We start from the raw sequence: 26791 nt of genomic DNA, 5'->3' as shown, positions 1-26791 counted from the left end.
AAGTACCAACCAATTGGCTCCTGTCATTTTTCAAACACAGCCTGTAATGTGAGGTGATTTTGCAGTTTGGAGCTGATTGGTTGGTACTTTATCTATGTCCACTTTACCTCTCTCCACGGCTTAGTACATAGACCCCTATATTCCCTACCACATGTACAAAATAATACACACTAGGGTTAATTTTTGTCAGGAGCCAATTAACCTAGCAGTATATTTTTGGCAAGGGGATAATATACAAACTCCACACATTTATTGTACAGTCTATAGACATTGTCCATCCAAAACAAAATCGCTGTGATCTTTCTATTTAGATTCAAAATAATACATATCAAGCATGTCATATCAATTATACATATCAAGCATTATACATATCAAGCATAGGCATGTAGCTTGATATCTTACATATCAAGCTACATGCCTAAGTATATTACCTTCCTTGTATAGGAGATACTGATGCTTCTTATTTGTGTGCTCTCATTCAGATAGCCTAACAATGAAAAATATAAAAATTCAAATGATAACACTGGGGAACAAAAGAAAAATATATTTTTTCTCGCCAAGAATTTAAGATCGGTGTGAGAGTACTCGCAGGTCCTATTTTACCATTAGATCTTCGCTATAGCTGAATTGGTTCCAGTTTTCAAATTAATGAAAAATTATAAAATTCTGTTATTTTCTCCATTTGAAGTACCTTACTAGTCTAGGCCGCTTTACTTATCAGAATCGACTTTTGGTTCATACACACAGTCAGATGTGTCAGATCAACGATATCGTTGGATGATTTTTCTGGAATGATAACGTTGAACGATTTGAACGTTTTATTTGTGATAACGTAGCTGGTAGTCACGTGTGAGACACATAACACATTCAGATCTCCTCACTAACGCTGGGAGGAGGCGTGGCCATGCACTGCTGAGCCTGCTGGGACATCCTCAGACCACAGCCACGCCTCCTCCCAGCATACAGAGAGGAGCAACACATAACACATTCATATCTCCTCACTAACGCTGGGAGGAGGCATGGCCATGCACTGCTGAGCATGCTGGGACATCCTCAGACCACAGCCACGCCTCCTCCCAGCATACAGAGAGGAGCAACACATAACACATTCATATCTCCTCACTAACGCTGGGAGGAGGCATGGCCATGCACTGCTGAGCATGCTGGGACATCCTCAGACCACAGCCACGCCTCCTCCCAGCATACAGAGAGGAGCAACATAGATATAACACATTCATATCTCCTCACTAATGCTGGGAGGAGGCGTGGCCATGCACTGCTGAGGCTGCTGGGACATCCTCACACCACAGCCACGCCTCCTCCCAGCATACAGAGAGGAGCAACACATAACACATTCAGATCTCCTCAGTAACGCTGGGAGGAGGCGTGGCCATGCACTGCTGAGCCTGCTGGGACATCCTCAGACCACAGCCACGCCTCCTCCCAGCATACAGAGAGGAGCAACACATAACACATTCATATCTCCTCACTAACGCTGGGAGGAGGCGTGGCCATGCACTGCTGAGCATGCTGGGACATCCTCAGACCACAGCCACGCCTCCTCCCAGCATACAGAGAGGAGCAACACATAACACATTCAGATCTCCTCAGTAACGCTGGGAGGAGGCGTGGCCATGCACTGCTGAGCCTGCTGGGACATCCTCAGACCACAGCCACGCCTCCTCCCAGCATACAGAGAGGAGCAACACATAACACATTCATATCTCCTCACTAACGCTGGGAGGAGGCGTGGCCATGCACTGCTGAGCATGCTGGGACATCCTCAGACCACAGCCACGCCTCCTCCCAGCATACAGAGAGGAGCAACATATAACACATTCATATCTCCTCACTAATGCTGGGAGGAGGCGTGGCCATGCACTGCTGAGGCTGCTGGGACATCCTCACACCACAGCCACGCCTCCTCCCAGCATACAGAGAGGAGCAACACATAACACATTCAGATCTCCTCAGTAACGCTGGGAGGAGGCGTGGCCATGCACTGCTGAGCCTGCTGGGACATCCTCAGACCACAGCCACGCCTCCTCCCAGCATACAGAGAGGAGCAACACATAACACATTCATATCTCCTCACTAACGCTGGGAGGAGGCGTGGCCATGCACTGCTGAGCATGCTGGGACATCCTCAGACCACAGCCACGCCTCCTCCCAGCATACAGAGAGGAGCAACACATAACACATTCATATCTCCTCACTAACGCTGGGAGGAGGCGTGGCCATGCACTGCTGAGCATGCTGGGACATCCTCAGACCACAGCCACGCCTCCTCCCAGCATACAGAGAGGAGCAACACATAACACATTCATATCTCCTCACTAACGCAGGGAGGAGGCGTGGCCATGCACTGCTGAGCATGCTGGGACATCCTCAGACCACAGCCACGCCTCCTCCCAGCATACAGAGAGGAGCAACACATAACACATTCAGATCTCCTCAGTAACGCTGGGAGGAGGCGTGGCCATGCACTGCTGAGCCTGCTGGGACATCCTCAGACCACAGCCACGCCTCCTCCCAGCATACAGAGAGGAGCAACACATAACACATTCATATCTCCTCACTAATGCTGGGAGGAGGCGTGGCCATGCACTGCTGAGCATGCTGGGACATCCTCAGACTACAGCCACGCCTCCTCCCAGCATACAGAGAGGAGCAACACATAACACATTCATATCTCCTCACTAACGCTGGGAGGAGGCGTGGCCATGCACTGCTGAGCATGCTGGGACATCCTCAGACCACAGCCACGCCTCCTCCCAGTATACAGAGAGGAGCAACATATAACACATTCATATCTCCTCACTAATGCTGGGAGGAGGCGTGGCCATGCACTGCTGAGGCTGCTGGGACATCCTCACACCACAGCCACGCCTCCTCCCAGCATAGAGAGAGGAGCAACGGAGAGGACAGAGTAACGCAGTTAGCACCTCCTGTCCCTTTGCTCGGCCCTCTCTCCGTCCCACCACAACCAATTTCCCTCCGTTTGGGCTTGTCTTGTTCAGTACCTCCTTTGCTTTTGTTGGGAGTTAGCACTGAATGTGTGAAACAAAACATTTGAATGAGTTCTTCTCGGAGACAGTGTACTAACAACCCTGATGTTTTTTGTTATATTTGTGACAAATATAGTGTTGCAAAAGAAAGAAAAAATTAAATATAACTGAATTGGTAAAACAGGCATATCAGGCTTATTTTGGACGTCATATAAGTCAGCAAGACAAGATTTGGGAGCCTCACAAAGTTTGTAAAACCTGTGTGGAATCACTCCGCAATTGGAATAAAGGTGATTGAAAAGGACTTAATTTCGGCATACAGTACCTATGATGTGGTGTGAGCCAAAAAATCACCTGAGTGACTGCTAATTTTGTGCTGTAAATGTGAATAGTATGAGTCGATTTAAGAAATGCAAATGGGAATACCCAAGTATGAATTCTGCAAAACAACCGATACCACATAGCGAAGATTTACCTGTACCATCATTCAGTTCTTTGTGCGAAGTTTAAAGTGGTGATGAGAACACAGATAAAAGTGAGTTTGAAGAAAGTTCCTCTACTCCAAACAAATTTTCTCAAAAGGAACTAAACGATTTAATTCGTGACTTGAATTTATCGAAAAAGGAGCTGAGCTTTTATCATCCGGACTTCAAGAAAAGCACTGTCTTGAGCCGGATGTTACTATAACGTTGTATTGAAACAGAGGACCTCATTCAGAGCCGCTCGTAAGCGGCCGTACACTTGTTCCGAGCGATGTTCGTCCATCTGCGCATGCGTACGATTTGTAATACGCATGCGCGAACCAGTCAGTGCGGCCGAAAATCGTTTGTTCGCTATATAGCGAATGCCTGCTATTTTGTGTGACATGAGGAGGCATATGTGGGTGGCAACAGGGGAAGGTGCTTGAAAACGGGGAGTGGAGATCAGAACGCAGGCGTGCTTAAAGGTCAAAACGGGCGTTTTATGGGTGTGCATAATTAATACAGCAGCGTCACTGACCACGTCACTGGGTTATTTTATAGTCAGAACTGCTCGCAATATAGTGGTAGGAAAAACCAGCCACAAGAATAGCGAGCAGTTCATACGCTGATCGATGTACTCGATCAATCTAATAAATAGCGGACATGACGTATGATGCGAGCGGCCAGGGGGCGTATTTTTAAAATAAACGGCCGCATGTTTTGTTCGCTCGTTCAGACATAGAGGCGGCAACAGACCGCAAAGAGCGAATGGTTCATTTGAATAGCCACCCCCTTTTTCTGAACGAGCGAGCGCTAATAGTGTCCGGCTCTGAATCAGGGCCAGAGAACAAGCCATACTGACGTTCTTTAGCCAAGATAACAATCTTGTGTATTGCAACAATATTCCAGAACTTCTCCAGACGATGGGCTTACCAGAATACCGAGCAGAAGACTGCAGCTCTTTTTGGATCGTTCTAAAAGGAGCTTAAAATGCGAATTACTGCACAATGGCAATAAATTTGCGTCGATTCCTATCGGTCATTCAACAAAACTTAAAGAACAGTAACAAACTATCAAGTTAGTCTTAGAAAAAATTGCTTATTCTCAGCATCAGTGGTCTGTTTGTGTCGATTTAAAAATGGTAAACTTTCTTCTTGGGCAGCAAAGTGGATATAGTAAGTATCCTTGTCACATATGCTTATGGGATAGTCGTGCAAAACAAAAGCACTGGCAGCAAACCCTATGGCCGCCAAAAGAAGTTATAACTGTAGGAGAAGCCAACATCATTCATGAGCCCTTAATTGACTGGAAAAAAATCATACTGCCGCCTCTCCATATCAAACTGGGTTTAATGAAACAATTTGTAAAAGCATTGGACAAGTCAGGCGATTGTTTCACGTATATTGATCGATCATTTCATCTCTTAGTAATGAAAAATTAAAGGCAGGAATTTTTGACGGCCCACGGATACGGAAACTGGTGAAGGATCAATATTTTACGACATCTATGACTGAAGCCGAATCTGAAGCATGGCTGAGTTATGTGTCTGTCGTTCAAAATTTTTTAGGCAATCACAAGGCAGACAACTATCACGAATTAGTCTACAACATGCTAAAATGTTTCGAGAAAGTAGGTGCCAACATGGGTATTAAAGTACATTTTTTGTACAGCCATTAGATCACTTCCCGTCCAATCTAGGAGATTTAAGCGAGGAACAGGGTGAACAGTTCCACCAGGATATTCAGGTAATGGAAGAAATATATCAAGGAAGGTGGGATCGTCACATGATGGCCGATTACTGTTGGAGTCTGCAGAGGGACTGTCCGCAACAAGAATACAAAAGAAAATCCTACAAAAAAATGGTTCTCATAGCTTCCTAACACTTATGTATGTAATTATCCTGTGACTTTTTATAACATTTTCCGAATCAAATTTAATCAGAATAAAAAAAATATATTTTTAACTATTTTTAACATTGTTTAATTTAAGTTTTCATAAATATTAAAGACGTGGATATCTCAAAAACTAGAGCCAATTGAAAAAATAAGCATCATCAGGAGCACAAAATGAATCACAATCGACTCTTAAATCCCTGGCAACAGATTGACTGTTCCCCAGTGTAATAGATTTACTGTATTGGTAATAATTTAATATCAGGGTGTAGAAAACAATATATGTTCCTGATGTGTTAAGCATTTACTATTTTGCCAAAATAAATGATAAGTTTTACAAGTTTCTGAAAGTCACCATTTAAATAGAACAGAATTAGTACAACAAATGTGAAGTTGCTGAGTAAATATTATTTCACAGGGTTACATAGAAAACACAAAAAACTAAAAACACGACAAAGAAAAACATGAACGCTTTGCATTTCTCTCCTTCCTTCTCTGCCGTCATTAACAACGGGGAGGATGGGACTATGGGCCTGATTCACTACTGTACGCAACTGCGATTACGCACGCATCTGGGCGATTGTTGCATTTTGTGCATGTGTATGCATTGCGCGCACGAACCAGCCACTGTGATGGGGACAACGATCGCAGAGGCTGCGCAGACCCATTGCAGAGTGATTAAAAGTAAGTGCCCTTTGTGGGTGGTGACGGGGGAGGGTGGTTGAAGAAATGCAGGCGTGCCAGTGCGATTGCATGCCGTTGCAGGGGCGTGCATAAATGATGCACTGCGATGGACTATGCAGCCTGATAGCGTGCGTGGAAATTAGTCATTTCTGAGTAAGGTCAGGGCTTGTGCAGGGCCACAACAAGGGGGGAGGGGGGCTGGAGCTGCACGTGCACTGTGTGCACCTGTGCACCCGCCGTCAGTGTCCTCCAGCCCAGCGCCGCAAGAAGGTTCCAAGCCGGACGCCCGCTGGCAATAACATTTTATTACCAGCGGGAGTCCGGTTCCTTCCCTGCAGCGCCGCGGTAGCCGGAGGCTGGAGTTCTCTCCCGGACTCCAGCTCCCAGTTCTCCCCACAGGCCCTATGGGAGAGACATCATGTTGTCTCTCCTATAGTTCCGAGGAGCAGCCGGGCGGCACTACAGGGGTATTACTATGGGGGCATTACCATATGGGCACTACTACAGGGGCATTAACATATGGGCACTACTACAGGGCCATTACTACTGGGGTATTACTATATGGGCACTACTACAGGGGCATTACAATGGGGGCATTACTACAGGGGCATTACTATGGGGCACTACTACAGGGGCATTACCATATGGGCACTACTACAGGGGCATTACTATATGAGCACTATTACAGGGGCATTACTATGGGGGCATTACTATATGGGCACTACTACAGGGGCATTATCTCAGGGGGCATTACTATAGGGGCACTGCTGAAGGGGGCATTACTATAGGGGCACTGCCGCAGGGGGCATTACTGTGGGGGAATTACCAGGGGGAGCACCAAATTACTGTCTTGCCCCGGGTGACAAAAATGCTAGTTTCGGCCCTGGCTTGTGTAACTGTGCGTGGGGCTGCAATTGTACTCAATTGTACCAATGGTTTCGCAGTCTTGCTAAACATTACGTATGTGTGCTGAGTAAAGAGGGCGTAATTGTGTATTGCTGCGAGGGCATTGCGATCGCAATGTATTAGCATACTATCGCAGTTGAACTGCGTGCGTAATCGCTATTGCATACGCAGATGCATACATTAGTGAATCAGGCCTTATAGGTCCAGGCCTCCACATAAAAATAGGCCCATCAGCATGACAGCATAATGATGATGTCCACCAGCCGCCCAGCTACTGTAGCCCCAGCTGTCCATAAATCATAGGTCTGATGCAGTTTTTGTACTTTCATGTATTTAGAGAGACATTGGGACTGGTAGTGTTGGGGAGTGTACACACCCACATGGCACTGGCCACACCCACATAGCACTGGCCACACCCACACAGCACTGGTCACACCTCCTCTGCCTTTCCCAATAGCCCGTCATAATTTTCAGCCCCAGGTCCATGTGGCTCTTAATTCGGCCCTGGGGACCCTCAAGTAAATGCCCAGAATGGAGTACTAGAAAGAGTGTTGCCACCCTTGCATTAGTCTGCATATATATATTATATATTTCTGTGTCACTCCCTCCTATATCAACTGCTGGCTGGTCAGTATTGTACATGTCCTATAATATTACAGTTTATTATGTGAAATGTTTTGTACTCTTTCATTTACCATCAGGGCAAGTGTACGGCTCATTGCATTTCTCCATGTTTGATGGACAGGAATATACATTTAAAGGCCTTGGAGAATTTGTCATTGTCAAGCTCTCGTCTGTCAAAGGAGCCAATGTTTTCACTCTCCAGGGACTAACAGAGGGATGGCAAACGGAGAATGGATACGCAAATAGCACCGCACTCGTACGATTGGCGGCATTCTACCAAGGCACCCTTAAAGTAGGTGACCAGTGCACTCACATTGACATAAAAGCCTTTTGTTTAATTAATTCATAGGACTGACCTTTTATTTGCCTTTTGCAGGTAGAATGGAGAATGTCTGACAACCGGAAAGATTTAAACATTTTTGTGGATGACAAACAGTTGGAAATCATAAAAGGTGAAGACGTTTTGCTGATAAAATGAGCTAAAACATGAGAAATCCATATACTGTGTATGCATTAGGGGTGGCCAGGCCATCAGTCACCGATGGTTGGCCACCATCAATGTTTCCGATGTGATGCAGATGCTTTTGCCATTTAATGCCGGGATTGCGATGGTCACCACCATCGGATGGATCGTTCCGGTGGCTGCTTTCTGATGACTGCTGGCACTGCTCCTAACATGGGTACACCAGGAAGGAGAAACTCTGTGACCATAGCAGAGCTCCTCTGTACATGCACAACCTTCAGCTTTCCACTGCGCATTCACACTCTCACACCATCGATGGTTAAACCATCGACTAACATGTGATGGCTACATTCCAGTCACCATCCCTAGTATGCATCACACATGACTGTAATATCTTGGTGTACTATTCTGGAACGGTACATCGCATCCACCAGCAACACAAGTTTTCCATCGCACCCCATAAAGATGCAATGTTGGCACTACCGTAAGTGGGCGATATGGGCTTAGCTGGGCATGGTGGCGATGACTGGCATCATATCACTTGAAAATTAATTCTCAACTTAAAGTCCGTAAAAAAAAAAGGGCATTGCATTCAGGCCTATTGTTATCACACTCTATAATATGACAGTGGAAATGCTCTGCTTACTGTATTGTAACGTCCTGGGTCTGTTTTACCAACATTGCCCCAGTCTAAGGAACAGTGGGTCTCATTCAGACCCGCTCGCGAGCGCTGTACACTCGCAAGCGGGTCGATGGTCCCAAGTGCGTATGCGCACGACGGAGGGAGCTCCATTGTGCGAATGCGCGAGACCCGGCGAGCGTCGGGGAAGCCGTCGCTCCAGGTCTCGCACCAAAGGGGGCGTGCTGTGGATGGTGAGTGACAGCACGCCCCCTTTGGTGGGCGTGAGGGGGCGTGGCTGCCCAGACGGAGGCGTTCCCATGGGAACGCCTACCGTCTGGGTCCGGCCCCACTGACATCACTAGTGATGTCAGTGGGAGTGATTTTGGCTCCAGGGCTTGCGGCCAGGAGACCCTACCGCAAGGGTCTCGTTGCAAGCCCGATGGTCGCGATGGTCTTGACCATCGCGACCATCATCATGGACGCTCGCATAAGCTGTGGGGTCTGAATCAGGCCCTGTGCACAGATTAGCATGGCCTGAGTATATTATTTGCTCTTAGGACCTGAGTCAGAGACGGACGGTAATGCAATCGCAGCTGCATTCTCCCGTGGATCGCAGTTGCTAAAATATATTAATGCCTTCCAAAGCACAGCCGAGCATAGGGACGCCCACTGCTGTCTTCTCTTATCCGTACAACGACGACAGCATAAACATCGATACAATCGACGCACATCGGGCAGCCATGCTGCATATGCTGCAAGTCTGTCCAGCCGCAGACACTACAGCTCTTCTGACACGCAGGGAGCTCTCATGCTGCGTAGGAGATCGCAAGGACTAATTTATGCACGCCTATGAAACGGTTAGACACGCCTGCGTTCTTCTAACCACCCCCCCCTCTGTTACCACCCCCAAAAGCTGACTGCCTGTCACTCACATTGCAATTGGTTCCCCTATACGAATGTAATTGCAAAACAATTGCTATACGAATGTAATTGCAAAACAATTGTTGCACATGAGCAGTTTGGCGTTCACGCATGCGCATTAGCAAACAATTGCTCGTTCTGCGTAAATATGGGCATTGCGTCAATCTCTGAATGGTGTTCAGACCTGATAAGACTCGGAAATACCTTGTGAAATTCAGAATATTCATAATAATGTGCATTTTGTGAGACATAATACTGATATAACTACAAGCAGTGTACTGAATATTGCACATATATGAAGGCATTGGCGGGTTAGGGGTACACCTCAGAAATTTCTGTAGTCGTGCAAAATGGACAGATTTATACATCACATTGGAGGTGGCGCTAATCAGTAATTAGGCAACAATTTCAAAGGATTTCCTGTCAACACCATATTACAAAGCAAACAGTAATACTTATAGCAATGTGCTTAAAGGGACGAAAATATAAAATGGTGACATCTGAAATAATGGCATCTACCAAGGCACCACGGATTATACCTCTCTGTAATACACACTTCACTTGGACATTGTACTGTATCTGAAATAAAAGGTTTATGATGGAGGGAGGCAAATGTAATAGCGCTTTGAGGTTTTTTTTTTACTTTTACTGAACACAAATCACAGTCACAAATACACAACTGCCATATAGAACATCTCCTCTGATGAATCATGAGCTTTCTCTTTCAGATGTGGTATCGACAGGGTTGGACTGGCCCACAGGGGTACAGGGAAAATCCCCGGTGGGCCCCACTGCCTGAGGGTCCACCCCTTCCTCTGTCAGGATTCAGACTGTACACAAAATATACATTTTTACTCTACCCCTGGTGGCTAACCACACCCATAAAGCATGGGCCCCTATCACTGCATTCCCCCGGTGGGCCCTTCATGTCCCAGTCCGACACTGGGTGTCGGCACATAGTACATAAGAGGAGGAATGCCCGTTACAGTTAGAAATGATAAAACCCAATTAAGTCTCTTTTTCTGCACAACCATCTCTGACAGAACAGTCAGAATGTAACAGGGTCCAAATTTGCGGCAATTTGGAGGCTGCCAGTAATTATATCTCATACCCCCCTGCCCCTTGTCTTTCTCTTTTTTTTTTTTTACTTGCTGTTCTTTATCTGACCACTTTATTTCTTGCACTTTTGGAACACACTGAGGGCAGGGGTCAACGGAATGTAGTCAAAATGTGGACATTTACAATGTCGACAATTATAATGTTGGCATGTGCAGAATGTTGACATGTGAAATACCATCATTCTGCATTGACCGGCAGTGGTGAGTTAGGGTTAGGCTACAGGAAGGGAGATTAGGATTAGGCAAATGGAGGGGAGGGTTAGGGTTAGGCTGTGGGAGGTGAGGTTAGGGTGAGACTACAGGAGGGGAGGTTAGGGTTAGGCTGTGGGAGGGGATCTTAGAGTTAGGCTGTGGGAGGGGAGGTTAGGGTTAGGCTGTGGGAGGGGAGGGTTAGGGTTAGGCTACGGGAGGGGAGGTTAGAGTTAGGCTGTGGGAGGGGAGCTTAGAGTTAGGCTGTGGGAGGGGAGGGTTAGGGTTACGCTCCGGGAGGGGATGGTTAGGGTTAGGCTGTGGGAGGGGAGCTTAGAGTTAGGCTGTGGGAGGGGAGGGTTAGGCTGTGGGAGGGGAGGTTAGGGATAGGCTGTGGGAGGGGAGCTTAGAGTTAGGATGTGGGAGGGGAGGGTTAGGCTACGGGAGGGGACGTTAGGGTTAGGAACTAGGAGTAGGAGTTAGGCATACTCACCGCCGGAAGCAATGCTGGATCTGCCGGAAGTCATCAATAGCTGACCCAAGGACCTGGAAGACACTGCTGGAATTCATACAGAGATGCCCACCGTCTGCAGCGCTAATCCGCTGCTTTGCAAATTAAGACCGCACCATTGGTCACACTATCGAACATTACACCAGCCCTATGGAGGCGCAGAATGTCTGTCAGAACATCAGTGCAACTGTGGCAGAAGCCTCTGTCGCTGACCATGACACGCCCATGTCTCAGCCACCCCCGCTACCACTCAGGAATGCCCACTGAAATTGTTTCTCTCTTGATCTAAATTTGCTCTGCGGCTTTCGGCGATATCCATAAGGACACACGCCCAGTGCGACTCAGACTCGTGCGCACCATCCTTTATCCTGTCTGCCTTTCTTTTCATTTAGCGCTCTCCTCTCTCCATTTCCCCTACATCCGTCTACTCTATGATAGCCAAGTTTCACAGTCTCGGCAAGAAACGTAAGGGTCAATCCAAATAGCTGCGAAAAGTGCGAGTTGCTGTTGCCACGGCGTTATAACGCCGGCAATGGCTCCTCATCTCACACCCCTGCTTTCAGACCGAATACGCACAATATTGCTCACAGCCCTATGGGACTGCAAGCGCTTTGGCGTGAGTCCGGGCTGCCGTAAAGTGCGTCTGTTGCTGCGATGACTCAGACCCGCAAGTTAATCGCGGCTAATTGGATTGACCCCATAGTTTTACTTTGAACAGTTATGTAAACAATCATTTTACTTTGATTTGTTATCGGAAAATTTAAAGGTTCCACATTGTTTTGCAGACACAACATACTTCAGTCAGAATAGGTTTGCCCTCCTCAAGTTAGAAGACAAGAGGTTTGCCATTGTGTACAGTGGTGGCCTGTGGGTGTCCGTGGGTCTGGGTGAAGGCGGCGTATTACAAGCCGTGATCCATTTACCGCAGACATTCCTTCACAAAACGCTGGGCCTGCTGGGACTGTGGAGCACCAAGAAATCAGACGACTTCACGCAATCCAACGGAAATATTATGTCTTTTCCAGAGGGCACAACCCCAACGGAGGAAAACCTGTATCATTTTGGCCTTTCATGTAAGTTTCGAAGATAGAACAATTTGTACATACTGACCAAATTTGAGATGGTAACACAGCTCTGTGGTCTACTCCCAATTCTGCGAGGCACAGCGGCCAGCTAATGACTTACAATGTCATTGGCTAATTAATGTGGAAATAACTAATGGCTCCATTTCCTCTTAAAATCAGTAGCGAAGAGGACACGGTTTCATAAAAGAGGTGTTTTATCATATTTCCGGTCCAATTTAAAAGAAAAAAAAAAAACATTGCCATTGTGGCTATAACTATATATACATAGAACTATATACATTGGGTTTATATTAATCATGACTGCATTGCACTGATATAGTGAGTAAGAAAAATAAACAGGATACATATATATGTTTAATAATACAGTAAAACAATTTTATAAAATTACAAATCGTAAATATCTCATTCTTTTAAACGAACAAAAATGTCTTCGGTCCGGGCTACACAGTTGACGTTGACATATGTGACATATGTGAAATCAGCAAAAACTTTGCTGATTTTTGGGGAAATTACCCTAGCACCCCCAAAAAGTTGATCTGACATGGGGGATCACTCTGGATACCCCCAATTAGCCCTGCTGAAGGTTTTGGGGTTTTTTAAACAGGCTCAATAGCTGCTATTTTGGGGATTTGGGAAGGTGGTGAAGAATAGTATTTAGAAGGTTTTTTTGCAGAAAATAAGGTACTTGAAAATGGGGGTGAGCATATTTAAAAGTTGCTAAAGTGAAGTGAAGTTTAAAAAAAACGTGAAAATCCACCTGCCGCAAACACCTGCAATGAAAAAAACACCTGGGGCATACTTGGGGACCCCCCTAGATTGTAGTTCGCTAGTTTTTAACTTTGAACCCCCCAATTTTTTTTTTTGCCCCCAAAATGAAAGTGCTTTTTCTGGGGTCTCCTGAGGTTTTTTTGAGACATTTTTTGACACAGTTTACCTTTGGGGGACTGTCTGAAGGTTGCAGGGTGGTTTCCGAAATGTTGCACCCCAAAACCCCAATTCTGCACTTTTTTTCGCCACCCATTCCTGGTGATACTTTTTCGCAGGGTCGAATGCAATATACTTTTCGCACCGGCAAAAAGTTTTCAAATTGAATACGGTGTAAAAGTAAAAGCGGCGAAAATGACATCATCCGAGTGAAAACATCGCAGAAACTGAGTTTTCGCTCCATATTGAATACCCCTATAAAAGTGGGTACACACCTGACAGAAATATCTGCAGATGATGGTCGTTCATACACACTGAACGACCATCATCTGCATGCTGCAGTGGCAGCCGGGGGTGGGTAGGGGGCGTGGAATAATCACGGGAGGCCTGGCCACGCCCCCTTCAGAAAAGAAAAACAAAAACACATTTGCAGCGCTGGGGAGGGGGGTGATCACGGTGATCGCTCCCCTCTTTGGCATAGTACACTGTTCGGGCTGCTGCTTTAGCAGCCTCGGAGAGTCTCCCAGTGCAGCCCAACACACAGCAGCGTGTGCTGGGCTGCTGTGGATGGGGAGCTGTGCCAGACCCGGGTAAGTAGTACCTGCTCACGACTCCCCCCTCTCTCTGCACCCTTGTGTACGGGCGATCGGCTGATCGCTTGTACACACTTGCTGATGGACAGATATGTCTGCAGACATATCTGTTGATTGGGTGTTCAGCACAACCAATGCGATATGTCTGTGAACGACGTTGTTCACAGACATATCGTCTGTACACACTGTCCGACGGGGGCAGTCAGTACACTATGACAACAAAGAGAGCCCACACAGTGACAATATAATATAAAGCGCCACCAGCTGTCTCTCCTGTATAGTTTCTTAAATAATCCTTAGCCTGTAGATGTTGTTATACTCCAACGGTTTTGACCTGCGGTGGTCTCTATGTACTGGAATCAAAAATGTGCAAGTTTTTCACACATGTGTAAAAAAATAGTTAGACATTAACAAGACCAGCAGTCCGTGGCATATACCATAATATAGCACATGTAACATTATAAATATATAAACTTACTGGCATTGGGCCTGATTCAGAGCCGCTCGTAAGCGGCCGCTCGTTCGCTCCGAGCGATGTTTGTACATCTGCGCATGCGTATGGGTTTTAGTACGCATGCGCGAACCAGTCAGTGCGGTCGAAAATCATGTGCTCGCAAAATAGCGAATGCCTGCTAATTTGAGTGACAGAATGAGGCGTTTGTGGGTGGTAACAGGGGAAGGTGCTTGAAAACGGGGAGTGGAGATCCGAACGCAGGCGTGCCAAACGGTCAAAACGGGCGTTTAATGGGTGTGCATAATTAACAAATCAGCGTCATTGATCTCTTCACTTGGTTGTCTTTTAGCCTGAACTGCTCGCATGATTGCGGTAGGAAAATCCAACCACAAGCACTGCGAGCAGTTCAGACGCCTTTCGATGTACTCGATTAATCAAATAAATAGCGGAGATGACGTAGGATGCGAGCGGCCAGGGGGGCGTTTTTTCCAAAATAGTGAGCGCATGTTTCGTTCTCTCACTCAGACATAGAGGCGTCAACAGACCGCAAAGAGCGAGCGCTTAATTTAAATAGCCAGCCCCTTTTTCTGAACGAGCGTCCGCAAATAGCGTCCGGCTCTGAATCAGGTCCATTATCCTTCTGATACTAACCTCTAAAAACAGCAATGATGAGTGTTTGGATTGATGCTGGGAGCAGTGTTATGCTGATATCCTATGATTAATGTATGAATAAATTCAAAGAAACCTAATAAAGAGGAGACATACTGTATCAGCATGAAAGCTGATTATATTCATAACTGTTTCTCTAATTAATCAAAATGCCACATTCAACTATATTTAATTGAAACCCAGAACGGAGAAATTGTTAACTTTAGCTACTATAATTCTAATTTTATTCTCAGGGATTGTTCCATCTCCAGAAAGTCTTTTTGAAACGAAACACAGCGTGGAAGTATGGAAAGCTTTTAAACCTACATTTGCTTCTGCTTTAATGACCGCAGCTCCGCAGACATTTTTACGCAATGCTAATGAGACCTGTTCAGGATTAATGCAATGTATACATGACTCCCTTCTGTCCAATAGTAGCGCTGTGGGGCGCCAGACCAGAAAGGACTACAATGACTTTAAGCAGTTGGTCACTTTATACGGTAAGAATTTAATAGGGACTTTATATTGCTTATACAAAAGTGATACAGTGTTTTTTTGGGTACTTTCTCTGACACTCACAAAGAGTACAGCTATATGAATAATAAACAGGAAAATGTGTTGTGTGATTGACATAAAGTATAATAAAACCAATTAAAGCAGTCACTCAAAATCTCGTTTCTGCCGAGGGTTCTTTTGTTTTGTTTGGTTGATTGAAATTTGTTTATGACTGTTTTTTTTGTTTATTATAATACGTTAAAATTGGTATGCCGCAGTAAAATGAATCACATGACAGACACGCCAGCAGGTGCCGATACCAGAAAATTGTTGGAAGCGCTGATTTATGTTTTTTTTTTTTTTCTTCTTTGTTTTTCTCTCATCTCTTTATTGAGTTTATAATTATTTTAGGGGGAGTGAAAACTGATGGAACAGACAGAAGAAAGGGAGGAGGGGAGGTGGGAGGGGAATCAATACAAGCAGTTTATAACATCATCAGCAAAATTATAAGACCATCGCATATATTATATGGGAATCACAGGGTAATACCATTGATGATAATGGCTATATACGAGGGTGGTCGAATAAGTAAGGTAACAAGACCTCTCACATGTGTAATGTTCTCTATTTCATTATAATTTCCCGCTAGGCCAGAGCTAGGTAGACCACTGCTCGCCCTCACTGCCATTAGACTGAGCCTCATATCAGTCATATTGTCCCAACATCAGTTGTAAGGGCTGGCGGAATCTTGGTCAACCATTGAGGTGCGTAGTGTGATCAGATTTCTGCAAATAAAGGGCACATCTGCAGCTGAATTTCATAGCCAACTTGTTGAGGTGTACGGTGATAACATCATGTCACGGAAACAGGTTTGGGTTTGGAGCACGGCCTTTGATAACGGCAGGACAGACATTCAAGATGAGCAGCGATCCAGCCGGCCAAGCACGTCCACCACAGATGACAATTTGTACCTCAATGAAGGTCTGATTCAGGAGGATAGGAACATCCCATTGGGTACTGTGCCCAACATCGTTCATGGGCAACTAGGGCACAGAAAAAAGTAATTTCCTGGCTTCAGGTGCTTGACACTGATTTCTTCTATGACGGGATAGATGCCTTGGTGTACCGTTGGAACAAATGCTTATACAAGTATGGGGACTATGTGGAAAAATAAATTGTCACCTTATTTATTGAGCCACCCTGATAATTCTCCTCCCCTTCAGTTGTCCCATGACACACTCTGGCAGGTCAGGCAGTTAGCATGCTAATCAGACAGTCATTATGCTAATCACTGCCACTGACTCCTCCTTGCTGTACACCAGCACTGTAATGCATGCAATGAGTAGTGCTGTTATAGTAGAAAGAGGGATGGGGGGGCTTTTGGGGCAATTAATTAGATTATGGAGCACTCTACTTAGAAGCCACTTTCAGGGCAGTCCGTGGTGGGGGGAAATTTAAATTACCCAAGTCAAGGTTGTGAGTAGAAAAAGGAGAATTGCCTCCATAGTCAGATAACCAGCAGCATACAGGAGGGACGGACCTTCTGCTGTACAGATTCTCACAACTACATGACATCTCTTTTATTTTTCCCCTTCAGGAAACGGGGCCCCTAGACTGCTGGGTCCTGCTGTTCTTCAGCTGAAAGTGAATACTACATTCAAGATTACGTTCTATGCGATTGACCCAAACAATGATACAATCTCTTTTACACTTGTAAAGCCGGTCCCACAGGGAGCCTCTATAACATTAAGTAAGTCTCCACTTTGTAGTGTATAAAAAAAGTAGCCTAAAATGTAACATCTAGGGATATCTGCAGCTCTCACTGACTGTGTATCCAGATTCCAGACTTATTTATATAGCTTAGGGGAAATTATTGTTCCCTATTGTGATAATGATCTGCAGTGTGGCTGTACCGGTAATCACATTAATGCCAGTAAAATGACTGCTTCAATAAATAAAGCTTAAAAGGGTAAGTAACTTTTGTTCTTTTAAGAGACACATAGGTGACATCTAATTCTCAATACCTCACCCACTAAGGGGTCTATTTACTAAGCCTTGGATGGCGATAAAGGGCCTGATTCAGACCCACTCGCAAGCGGCTGTCCGCTCGCAAGTGGGTCGATGTTGTGCACTGCGCATGCGCACGACGGCGGGAGCTCCGTCGTGCGCATGCGCCAGATGCGACGAGCGAAGGACTTTCCTTCGCTCGTTGTGTCTGATCAAAGGGGGCGTGCTGTCGATGTTGATTGACAGCATGCCCCCTTTGGTGGGCGTGCCAAGGGCGTGCCTCCCAGACGGGGGCGTTCCCAAGGGAACGCCTACCGTCAGAAGCCGGCCCACTGACATCACTAGTGATGTCAGTGGGAGTGATTTTGGCTCTGATAGAGCCAAAATCACTCCGGGCCTTGCAGTTGAAAAACTCAACTGCAGGCTCCGGCTCGCAGTGGCGATGGTCGCGATGGTCAAGACCATCGCGGCCATCAAACTGCACGCTCGTATAGGCTGTGGGTGGTGACCCACAGCTATATGAGCGTCCAGGAGGACGCTCCATAATTATGGAGGGCGGCCCTCATTCAGAGCGTGCGCTCTCTCAGAGCGTACGGCTCTGAATGAGGGCCAAAGTCCCAAACAACCAGCTCCTTACTGTTATTTTTCAAACACAGCCTTTGACATGGCAGTTAGGAGCTGATTGGTTGGGACTTTATCTCCGTTCACTTTATCTCCATTCAAGGCTTAGAAAATAGACCCCCTAAGTCACAGGAGCTGGGGAAATCATGTGTGTATTCATATATATTACTTATTTAAGAGATGGGTCGGTCGGCAATGGCCCAAACTAGTTGTGATGGTCTGTGGAGACTTATGGAAAAGGGATAGGAGTCAGAACACCTTAGTATGACTGAATCACCTTTATGCCAAGAGTTCTTGGGCTATATTTACTAAAGTGTGGGTTTTTGCCCATAGCAACCAATCAGACTCTAGCTACAGTATTCTCTTTTAGAAGGTGCTAGATCAATGATAAAAATAATCTGGTTGCTATGGGCAACATCTCCACTTCTAAAAACCCACACTTTAGTAAATACACCCCTTGCCCGCTTTCTTTCCAAAACTAATACAGGGTGGTTACATGAGAAGGTGAACAATGAGGGTACTACGTCCTTACATGTGGAATTGTGGCTAATTTATGTGAAATTAATTCAACAGTGTATGCCCACTTTGGAAAAGGCTGTGAAGACTGTCACAAAGCTGGTGGCTCCGCTGGCATTGAGCTCGCTCCTCCCCTCATCTCAGATCAATAACACCATGAAATCTCATTTCTGTCATTTATTGCAAAGTTAGAAAAGAATGACAGGGGCGCATATATTCATTTATAGCTATATCAATGGTACCCACATCATTAAATAATAAATGCTTACCCCTTCTTTAAAATATTTTTTAATCACCAATTAATTAATTAATTAATAAATATTACCCCTTTAATATAATTAATAAACATTATTGCTCTCTTAATAAAATTACACAATACTTTTCCCAATTATATAATAATAAAATAGTATTTCCTCCATAGGAGAAATATCAGTGTTACAGCATCTGCCCCGTTTCAATACATAATACTTGCCCTCATTATGGGCCAGATTCTGAGTTGGGTGCAGTTGCGGCCGTACTTGCGTCTTTTACCGCAGTCACATCTGTCGCTTTATGATAATGCCGCTACAAAGCCCTTCCCTAGACTAGATCCGTGTGTCCGAATGTGCAAGGACTGAGACGCCCGTTCGCGGTGCCCATAGACGATGCATTACCGCCTGGTGCGTGTCTGGATGCCGCCCTAGGTCGCACCATGGAAACTAGCAACAGCCCCTTTGGTAGTAGGTGCAGTTTCTCTGACTGACCATGGCCTCCTATGTGAGCGACTGTGCGCCTCTCTACGTAACCGCAACACTCCCATAAGAACTAATAATTGAGATTCTCAGCGTTAATTAAAATATAAAGAAGACTAGACTGAAATAAACCACAATACGTTTTATCAAAAAATAAAAGGAAATTTAATATCCTAAAACAACAATATGACCGGTCACATAATAAATATCACATATAAGACAATGATAATGTCTACAATTTTTTTTTTTAAATATAAAACAGATAAATCAATGTTATACTACAATATATATTGAAACCTGAAGGAGGTGGATCCTAAAAAAACCTGGTATTACTGTGTGATAATGTGTGATACTCGAGGATTGTAATTCACATCAATTAATGCAATATATTTGGAGTCCCGTTGCAAGTTCAGTAGAACTCAATCAAAAGTCCTGTGGAGTTCTGTTGGAAATCCGTAATTACAATGCTGGCTCTGAAGTATGAATCATACGGTGTGCACACAGTATATATATATGTGTGTGGACAGAAGGAGGCAAAGGGAGGCACTTCTCCAAACGGAGGTACCAGGCATCAACTATCTGTCAAATAAATGCAGTCCTGTAACTCACGTGTTGTGCCCAGCCTCAACCTTAATCGCAACAGTGTATCAGCTGTGCAGTGTATCTATGTCTCCAAGGTTCCACGGTTGCCAAGGAATACACGATCCTGTGGATCTCCTGATTTGCCCAGCTTCCACTTAAACAGCAGTAGCGCGTCCAGCCATGATATAAAACATCTGAATCTCCGGGGCTCCACAGCAAGCGACAAGTGTTCAACGAGTATACACAATAGGTCCAATAGTAAGCTCCCATAAGAAACATCTTCAAGTGTCTTTTTAGCCAGCCCGTTACCTCCCAGTCACCATCCAGGAACGCCCCTCACTCACAGCTACTGTGCATCTAAATTTGTTATGCAACTCTCGGCCTGATTCAGGTTAGTACGTAAACACGATGGCGGCGGTGGGTAGATGAACTTAGCATGTGTAATAGGAGTCCAATCACCAGTGCTGTAACTAGACCTTTTGGTGCCCTGGACCAAAAAGACCATTGGCACCCCCACTCTTCCTACATTTTCTCAAATAAGGACATAAGACGCGTCAACCGAAAAAGAGGCGTGGCCTCACGGTAAGGGGCATGACATATCTGATTTGATAAAGTTGAATTTGTACCACTGTTATCCAGGTGTCACTGCCAAATACAGTGTGAATCCAAATGGCTGCAGTGATGATACACAATAATTAAATTGATAGGCCCAAATAGTGCCCCTTGCTCTGCGGTGCCCTGTGCAGTGGCACATGTTGCACCACTCTAGTTACGGCCCTGCCGATCGCGCTCGCAGTGTCCTACAGCTGCGGCTGTTTGGGGGCAGTGCTGGCTTGCGTTCCCGGATATGGAGGCGTGTCGCACCCATTTTCTGGGAGTGCCAAATCAAGGGTCTGCATCAGAAGATGCAGATTTTCTGGCCTTGGCAACACAGGTAAGGCGGCCGTTCTGAGTAGTCTTTGGCTTCTCAGATGGCCTGAAGCTGCAACTGATGGTCGTAACGGTGATCTGTTGTTACGTCTACGGATGCAGCACTCTGATCGCAGATGTCAGGAGGCATCTATTTCGCTCAATCACGTGAACATCGGCTTTGCGTGCCGTTAGTGTGCACCTCTGAGTAAAGCCAACCTTCTCCTTCACTCCTTCACTTCACTCACCTTCTCCTTCACTTCAGTCAAGCCAGAAAGTATGGTATTAAATTCCCCGGGACCTGCCCAGGTGGCTTGTAACCTGTTACAGACCCTGTGCATCTGATTCTGAGTCAGGGGCAAGTTGAAAAGCTGCAGGCGGATCTTGCGGATATCTGCATACAGCGAAGGAGGACCAGTAACACGTAACTTTGGGTCAAGTGGTTCTACAGAGACAAACCCCAAAATCTCCAATCACTCTCTCAACACATAGGGACTGCCCGAATAATACAATATACATTGATCATACTACAATAGCCAGTAGCCTTACTTATATTATTTATCGTCCTTGGGAAACAACAAAATGTAATTACTCTTCTGTGTTATATGAAAATACTTATTCATAACAATATATTTAGCCAGGATGCTAAACAACAAAATAATCTGAATGAGATGTTGCACCATCAAGTGTCACTAACCAAATCCTCCTGGGTGGGGGGAATTATTGCATTGGGAGGAGGAGGTGTGTGTGTGTGACAAGTAATATAGCCGGCATCACTGCACTGTACATACATGTAACCCACTTCTGGCTCAGGAGTTGTCAGCTCTGTAACTAAAATGTATAATATATGCAGAAAACATTCATTATAGAACATACCTGTACTGACAGATGGTCAATTTACTTGGACTGTCCCGGACGTGACCCCCATGCAGTTGAAACTACAGGTGAATGACCAGCTGTCTGGTTCCGTATTCATCCCCGTGGTGCAAGTCTGCAGATGTGCCAATGGGGGAACGTGTGATTACAGAATCATTACTGAGGATTATTATGAAAGCAGACATCAGGTAAGTCTTACTTCTTAGCAAACAAAAATTAATTATCCCTTATTTTTCCTTCCTTACGGCTGATATTTATTATTTTACTAAACTGCTTTTCACTCCTAGAAATGTTACTGCCTTCTGTATATACATAGCTTACAATATTTAGTAAAAGTATTTTTGAATATGTCCCCTTTTGTCACTGTGATATAACACTCCACCAAGTTACGCGCTTCAGCGTTCATCTGAGCCATCAAACTTCGCTCTCTAATCTCAAGGGTCAATCCATTTAGGTGCGAATTGCGAGGTGCGAGTTGCTATTTTCTCTTCGAATTCGCATAGCAAATTCATTTTGCAATCCAATTAGCAACTCGCACTGAACCAGTCAGACTGAATCCGCATGTTTCCATTCGCACCTCCCTGAGGGTGAGAGATGGAAAATCTGTATTTTAAGGTTAAAATGTCAAGACACTGTGCTGAACCCCTTGGACGTCCCCCTAATGACTAATTAGGCAATAGGAAGTTTCCATTTGGCTTAATTAGTCTAATAATTACGTAATTTTTTGTGGAAAAATATTTTTTCTCAAATTACCCCAAAATCAACTTTTTCATTAGTTTAGGCACCCCAAATTTAATTACAGTATTTTTTTTATTGAAAAATATATATTTTTTTTTATAATTTTTATTTTTTATTTTTCAAGGTGCCCTCAAAGTACCCCAAAATCACTTTTTTTACTACTTTATTTTGCTTTTTTCGTTTAAAGCGTTTGAGATTAAACAAAAAAGTTTGCTTTTTAGAATGTTTTTTGCATTTTTTTTTAAAAGCACAAATCAGCCATTTGACACCATTTCAAAACCTATAGTACCTACCTAATGCCCACAAACAGCCTTCTATATGGTCCTGCTAACGAAATTATCAATTATGGGGGGTCCAGGATGGTCTCCCCACTTTTTCATACACTTCTCTCGCATCTCATTTTTCAGTCAATTCGCAAACCTCCGCTACGAGTACCGCGAATAGGCATTTTTAATTGGATTGGAGAATCACAGGAGCGCTCATTCGTGCAAAGTCTGCGAGTTTTATGAAACAAAATGGCTACTCGCAATTCGCACCTAATTAGATTGAGCCCAAAGTTGTTCCGGCTCCCTTACAAAACGTTTCATTGATGGTGAAATGTTATTATTTCCTGAATGCTACCAGATAGTGCAAAATGCCTTTATTATTATTATTATTGTTATTATTAATAATATAATTTGTTTTTATTGAAGCATCACATGTTTAGCAATAAGAACCAAAGCAGTAATAGAAGCCCATAGGTTATCATCAAAGCTATACTGGGCCTGATTCAGAGCCAAACGCTCTGACCAGAGCGCTCGCTCTGAATCAGGGCCCTCCTCCCTAAAAATGGAGCGGCCTCTGGGACGCTCGCATAGCTGTGGGTTACCACCCACAGCGATAGCGAGCGTCCATGATGATGGTCGCGATGGTCAAGACCATCGCGACCACCGGGCTTGCGACGAGACCCTTGCGGTAGGGTCTCGCTGCCGCAAGTCCTGGAGTGATTTTGGCTCTATCAGAGCCAAAAACACTCCCACTGACATCACTACTGATGTCAGTGGGGCCGACTCAGACGGTAGGCGTTTCCCATGGGAACACCTCCGTCTGGCAGCCACGCCCCCGGCACGCCCACCAAAGGGGGCGTGCTGTCACTCAACATCGACAGCACGCCCCCTTTGGTGCGAGACCCCGAGCGACGGATTCCTCGTCGCTCGCCGGGTCTCGCGCATGCGCACGACGGAGCTCCCTCCATCGTGCGCATGCGCATTCGGGCACCATCGACCCGCTTGCGAGCGTCCTTCGCTCGCGAGCGGGTCTGAATTAGGCCCACAGTGTAGAGGTCGGCCAAATAAAATAAAGCAAAACATTCTCAGCAGAGACATAGGGGCTTATGTAATAGGGCGCGATCTGCTGCTGCTGCGGGGGAATTCTGTGAGTCTTCCTGTTGTTTTAAAGCGGCAATTATTTTAAGGGCAAAATCAAGCTAGTTTTGCCTAGAAAATTATTGCAGCTTTAAAAATACATGAGTTCCCCCAGCGGCTGCAGATCGCGCTTTATTACATAAGCCCCATAGTATAGTATTGGATCAGATCATAATACAGAAATACAAACACAAAAAAAAAAATCTTGTCTCTTGTCCCCTCTCCCGCCTACCCCAGGGGAGCCGGCCCGCAGTGTAATAGCCAGCCAGACTCCCGTACTATAATAGGACAGGGGGAATCACCATCCACTTCATGATGCAAATACGGTACCAAGAGGTATAAAGTAAACTTCCATGAACCTGACCTTTTATTTCCATAGATACAGTGTCAATATAGCTCTCCCACCTATCAAAAACTCTTGCTGTTTTGGATTCCTTTACCAAGAACCATTTCCACCCAGTTCGAACTTAAAACACTGTAGGACGAAGGAGGTAGGATGGTTCCGCGTTTGTAGAGTGGCCTTGCGAGTCACGGCACCAACAGCCATTAGCAAGCATCTGCTTCCAGGGATGATACGAGGATGAGCAGGAAGGATACCAAAGACGGCCCACTTGGGTGTGTGTGGCAGAAAACTGACTATGGAAGCCTCTGTGTATGTTTTAACCTGTAGCCAGAAACTCCTAATTAAGGGGCATTGCCAAAGACGTTGGTTTAAATCAGTCATGGGTTCTTTGCATCTGTAACAAGCAAAATGCATTTTAAAATAGATTTTAAAAAACAGCTTTATTTACTGAAACCACTGTTGCATATTGTAAGAGACCCATTATGGTCATGAAAGGTGACACATATAAGAGATCGTACAGGGGCTGGATGTTTTGTTGTTGTGTCCTAGATTGAAATGCTGAAATGACCCCTTCTGCCAACAGGTTGTCGGTTGTATTTGTCCAGATGGCTTCTCTGGGGCATTTTGCTGGAACCAGTCAACCCCATGCCACGGAGAACCATGTTTTCCTGACGTAAGCTGCGTAAATAAGAAAAACGGATCTCAGTATTTGTGTGGCGCGTGTCCAGCTGGGACTGTCGCCAATGGCAAAGACGGAGAGAAGTGTTTCCTGAATGGTGAGACTTTTATGTACTGCAGAAATAATTCTTATACATACGGTAAATACCGTCCTAGATGCATGTTAATTAAACCGTGAATAAAGCCGAGGCCATGTAAGCCGTGGTCCTCTGGTCTTCCATTACTCAGGTGAGTCAGTCTGTACTTGGGGTAACTCATACAATGAATCTGATTTAGAGTATAGCGCCCCAAACGTCTACACAAAAATTCTGTTGCAAGAGGTTTGTAATTCGAGTTTTCGGATAATACGTATGGAGAGACCAACATGCACATCGCCATTTAGAAGCACTGCTAAATAGATACTTGTATCTGAATACATTGTATAAATTAAGCAAAACTGATGCTATAGCAGTATACTCAAACATACATCATATAATAATGATATTTTATGTAATTCAACAGTCATGAGTCCCTAAAGAATAATGGGGGGAAATGTATCAAACATTCTAAAGAGTGGAAAAGTGGACAACTGGAGAATTTGCCCAGAGCAACCAATCAGCTATTAGTTAGCATTTATCAAGTACATTCTATAAAGTGATAGGTATAAGCTGATTGGTTGTTATGGGTAACATCTCCATTTGTCCTCTTCTCCACTCTTGACAAGGTTGATACAGCTCCCCCAATGTTTCACCCGCTTCTTATACAGGACAGCAGCTTTCAAAAAACTGTTGCTTATCTCAATCTGTATACATAATGGAAAAGTGAATCGGAGATGTTGAAGTATCTTTGAGCAGTGTTCCCACTATAAGAATGGGTTGGGTACGGGATGCCGGTTCTTGGGATCCCGGTGGTCAAAATCCAGACGTAGGCATCCCGACAGGCTTAGGATACCGTTACTTGTCGATCAGTATCCTAACCCTCACCCTCTCCCCGCCCTAACCCTCCTTCCCTGGTGCCTAAACTTAACCTCCCCGCACCCTAAACCTAACCCTCCTCCCTTAGTGCCTAATCCTCGCCCTAGTGCCTACCCCTAACCCTCACCCTAGCCCTCCTCCAACCAGAGTACTTACCGTCAGGATGCAGTCTCTGGGATTCCGGCTGGTGTTGGGATTTCGGTGCCGGCATGCTAAGTGTCAGCATCCCGACTGTCTGGATTGTGACCGGGTCCCCATAATAATATCTATTGGTGGTTTTACTTACCCTAGTAAGAGAGTGGATATCCATGGCCTATTTGCCATTTTTATTGTGACTGTAAAAGTGTTGCACATCACATTGATCAGTGTAATGTAGCAGAGTAGATTTGTTGCTTTCAAATGTTTTATTTATGAGAATAAGATGCACATTTTGATCAAGAGAGACGCTCGGCCCTCAAGCATACTTGCCAACTCTCCCTCATTGTCAGGGAGACTCCCTGAAATAGTAGCAATCTCCCTGACTCCCTGAAGAGTCCAGTCATCTCCCTGATTGCACCTTACCCCTATTATGAAACTGTTATATATAAAAAAAAACCCACAGAGAGATATACATTCAAATGGGATCATTAGTATCATTTCCCTGCATTGGTTATTACAAGTCACAATGATCCCTATGGCTACAGGCATTTTCTGAAAAGTATCAGTGTGTTTTCTTGAACAAATAGATCTTACTAACTGCTTTGGGGATTGTTACATTTGGATGTAAGTCAGGTATATGACACGCCTCTCAGATGTAGCAGGACACGCCCACTTTACCGCCACGCTCATAGGGGCTG

The 26791-nt window shown here is 45.1% G+C and overlaps 1 protein-coding gene across 1 annotated transcript in view; it reads left to right on the top strand.

Moving 5' to 3' along the window:
* LOC148501281 (uncharacterized) overlaps positions 1-26791 on the top strand; it is a 161408-nt gene that overhangs the window by 75293 nt on the left and 59324 nt on the right. Inside the window, exons 13-19 of the mRNA XM_088450737.1 lie at positions 7653-7867; positions 7952-8027; positions 12185-12472; positions 15358-15603; positions 17196-17348; positions 21853-22028; positions 24908-25100. Of these exons, the coding sequence (XP_088306863.1) occupies positions 7653-7867; positions 7952-8027; positions 12185-12472; positions 15358-15603; positions 17196-17348; positions 21853-22028; positions 24908-25100 (1347 nt within the window). The remainder of the gene's footprint in view (positions 1-7652; positions 7868-7951; positions 8028-12184; positions 12473-15357; positions 15604-17195; positions 17349-21852; positions 22029-24907; positions 25101-26791) is intronic.

This window comes from Taudactylus pleione, unplaced genomic scaffold (genome assembly GCF_031769625.1).
Source record: "Taudactylus pleione unplaced genomic scaffold, aTauple2 ptg000522l, whole genome shotgun sequence".
NCBI classification, from domain to species: Eukaryota; Metazoa; Chordata; class Amphibia; order Anura; family Myobatrachidae; genus Taudactylus; species Taudactylus pleione.
The sequence above is the reverse complement of the archived record's forward strand: the minus strand, read 5'-3'. Positions and strand labels throughout refer to the sequence as shown.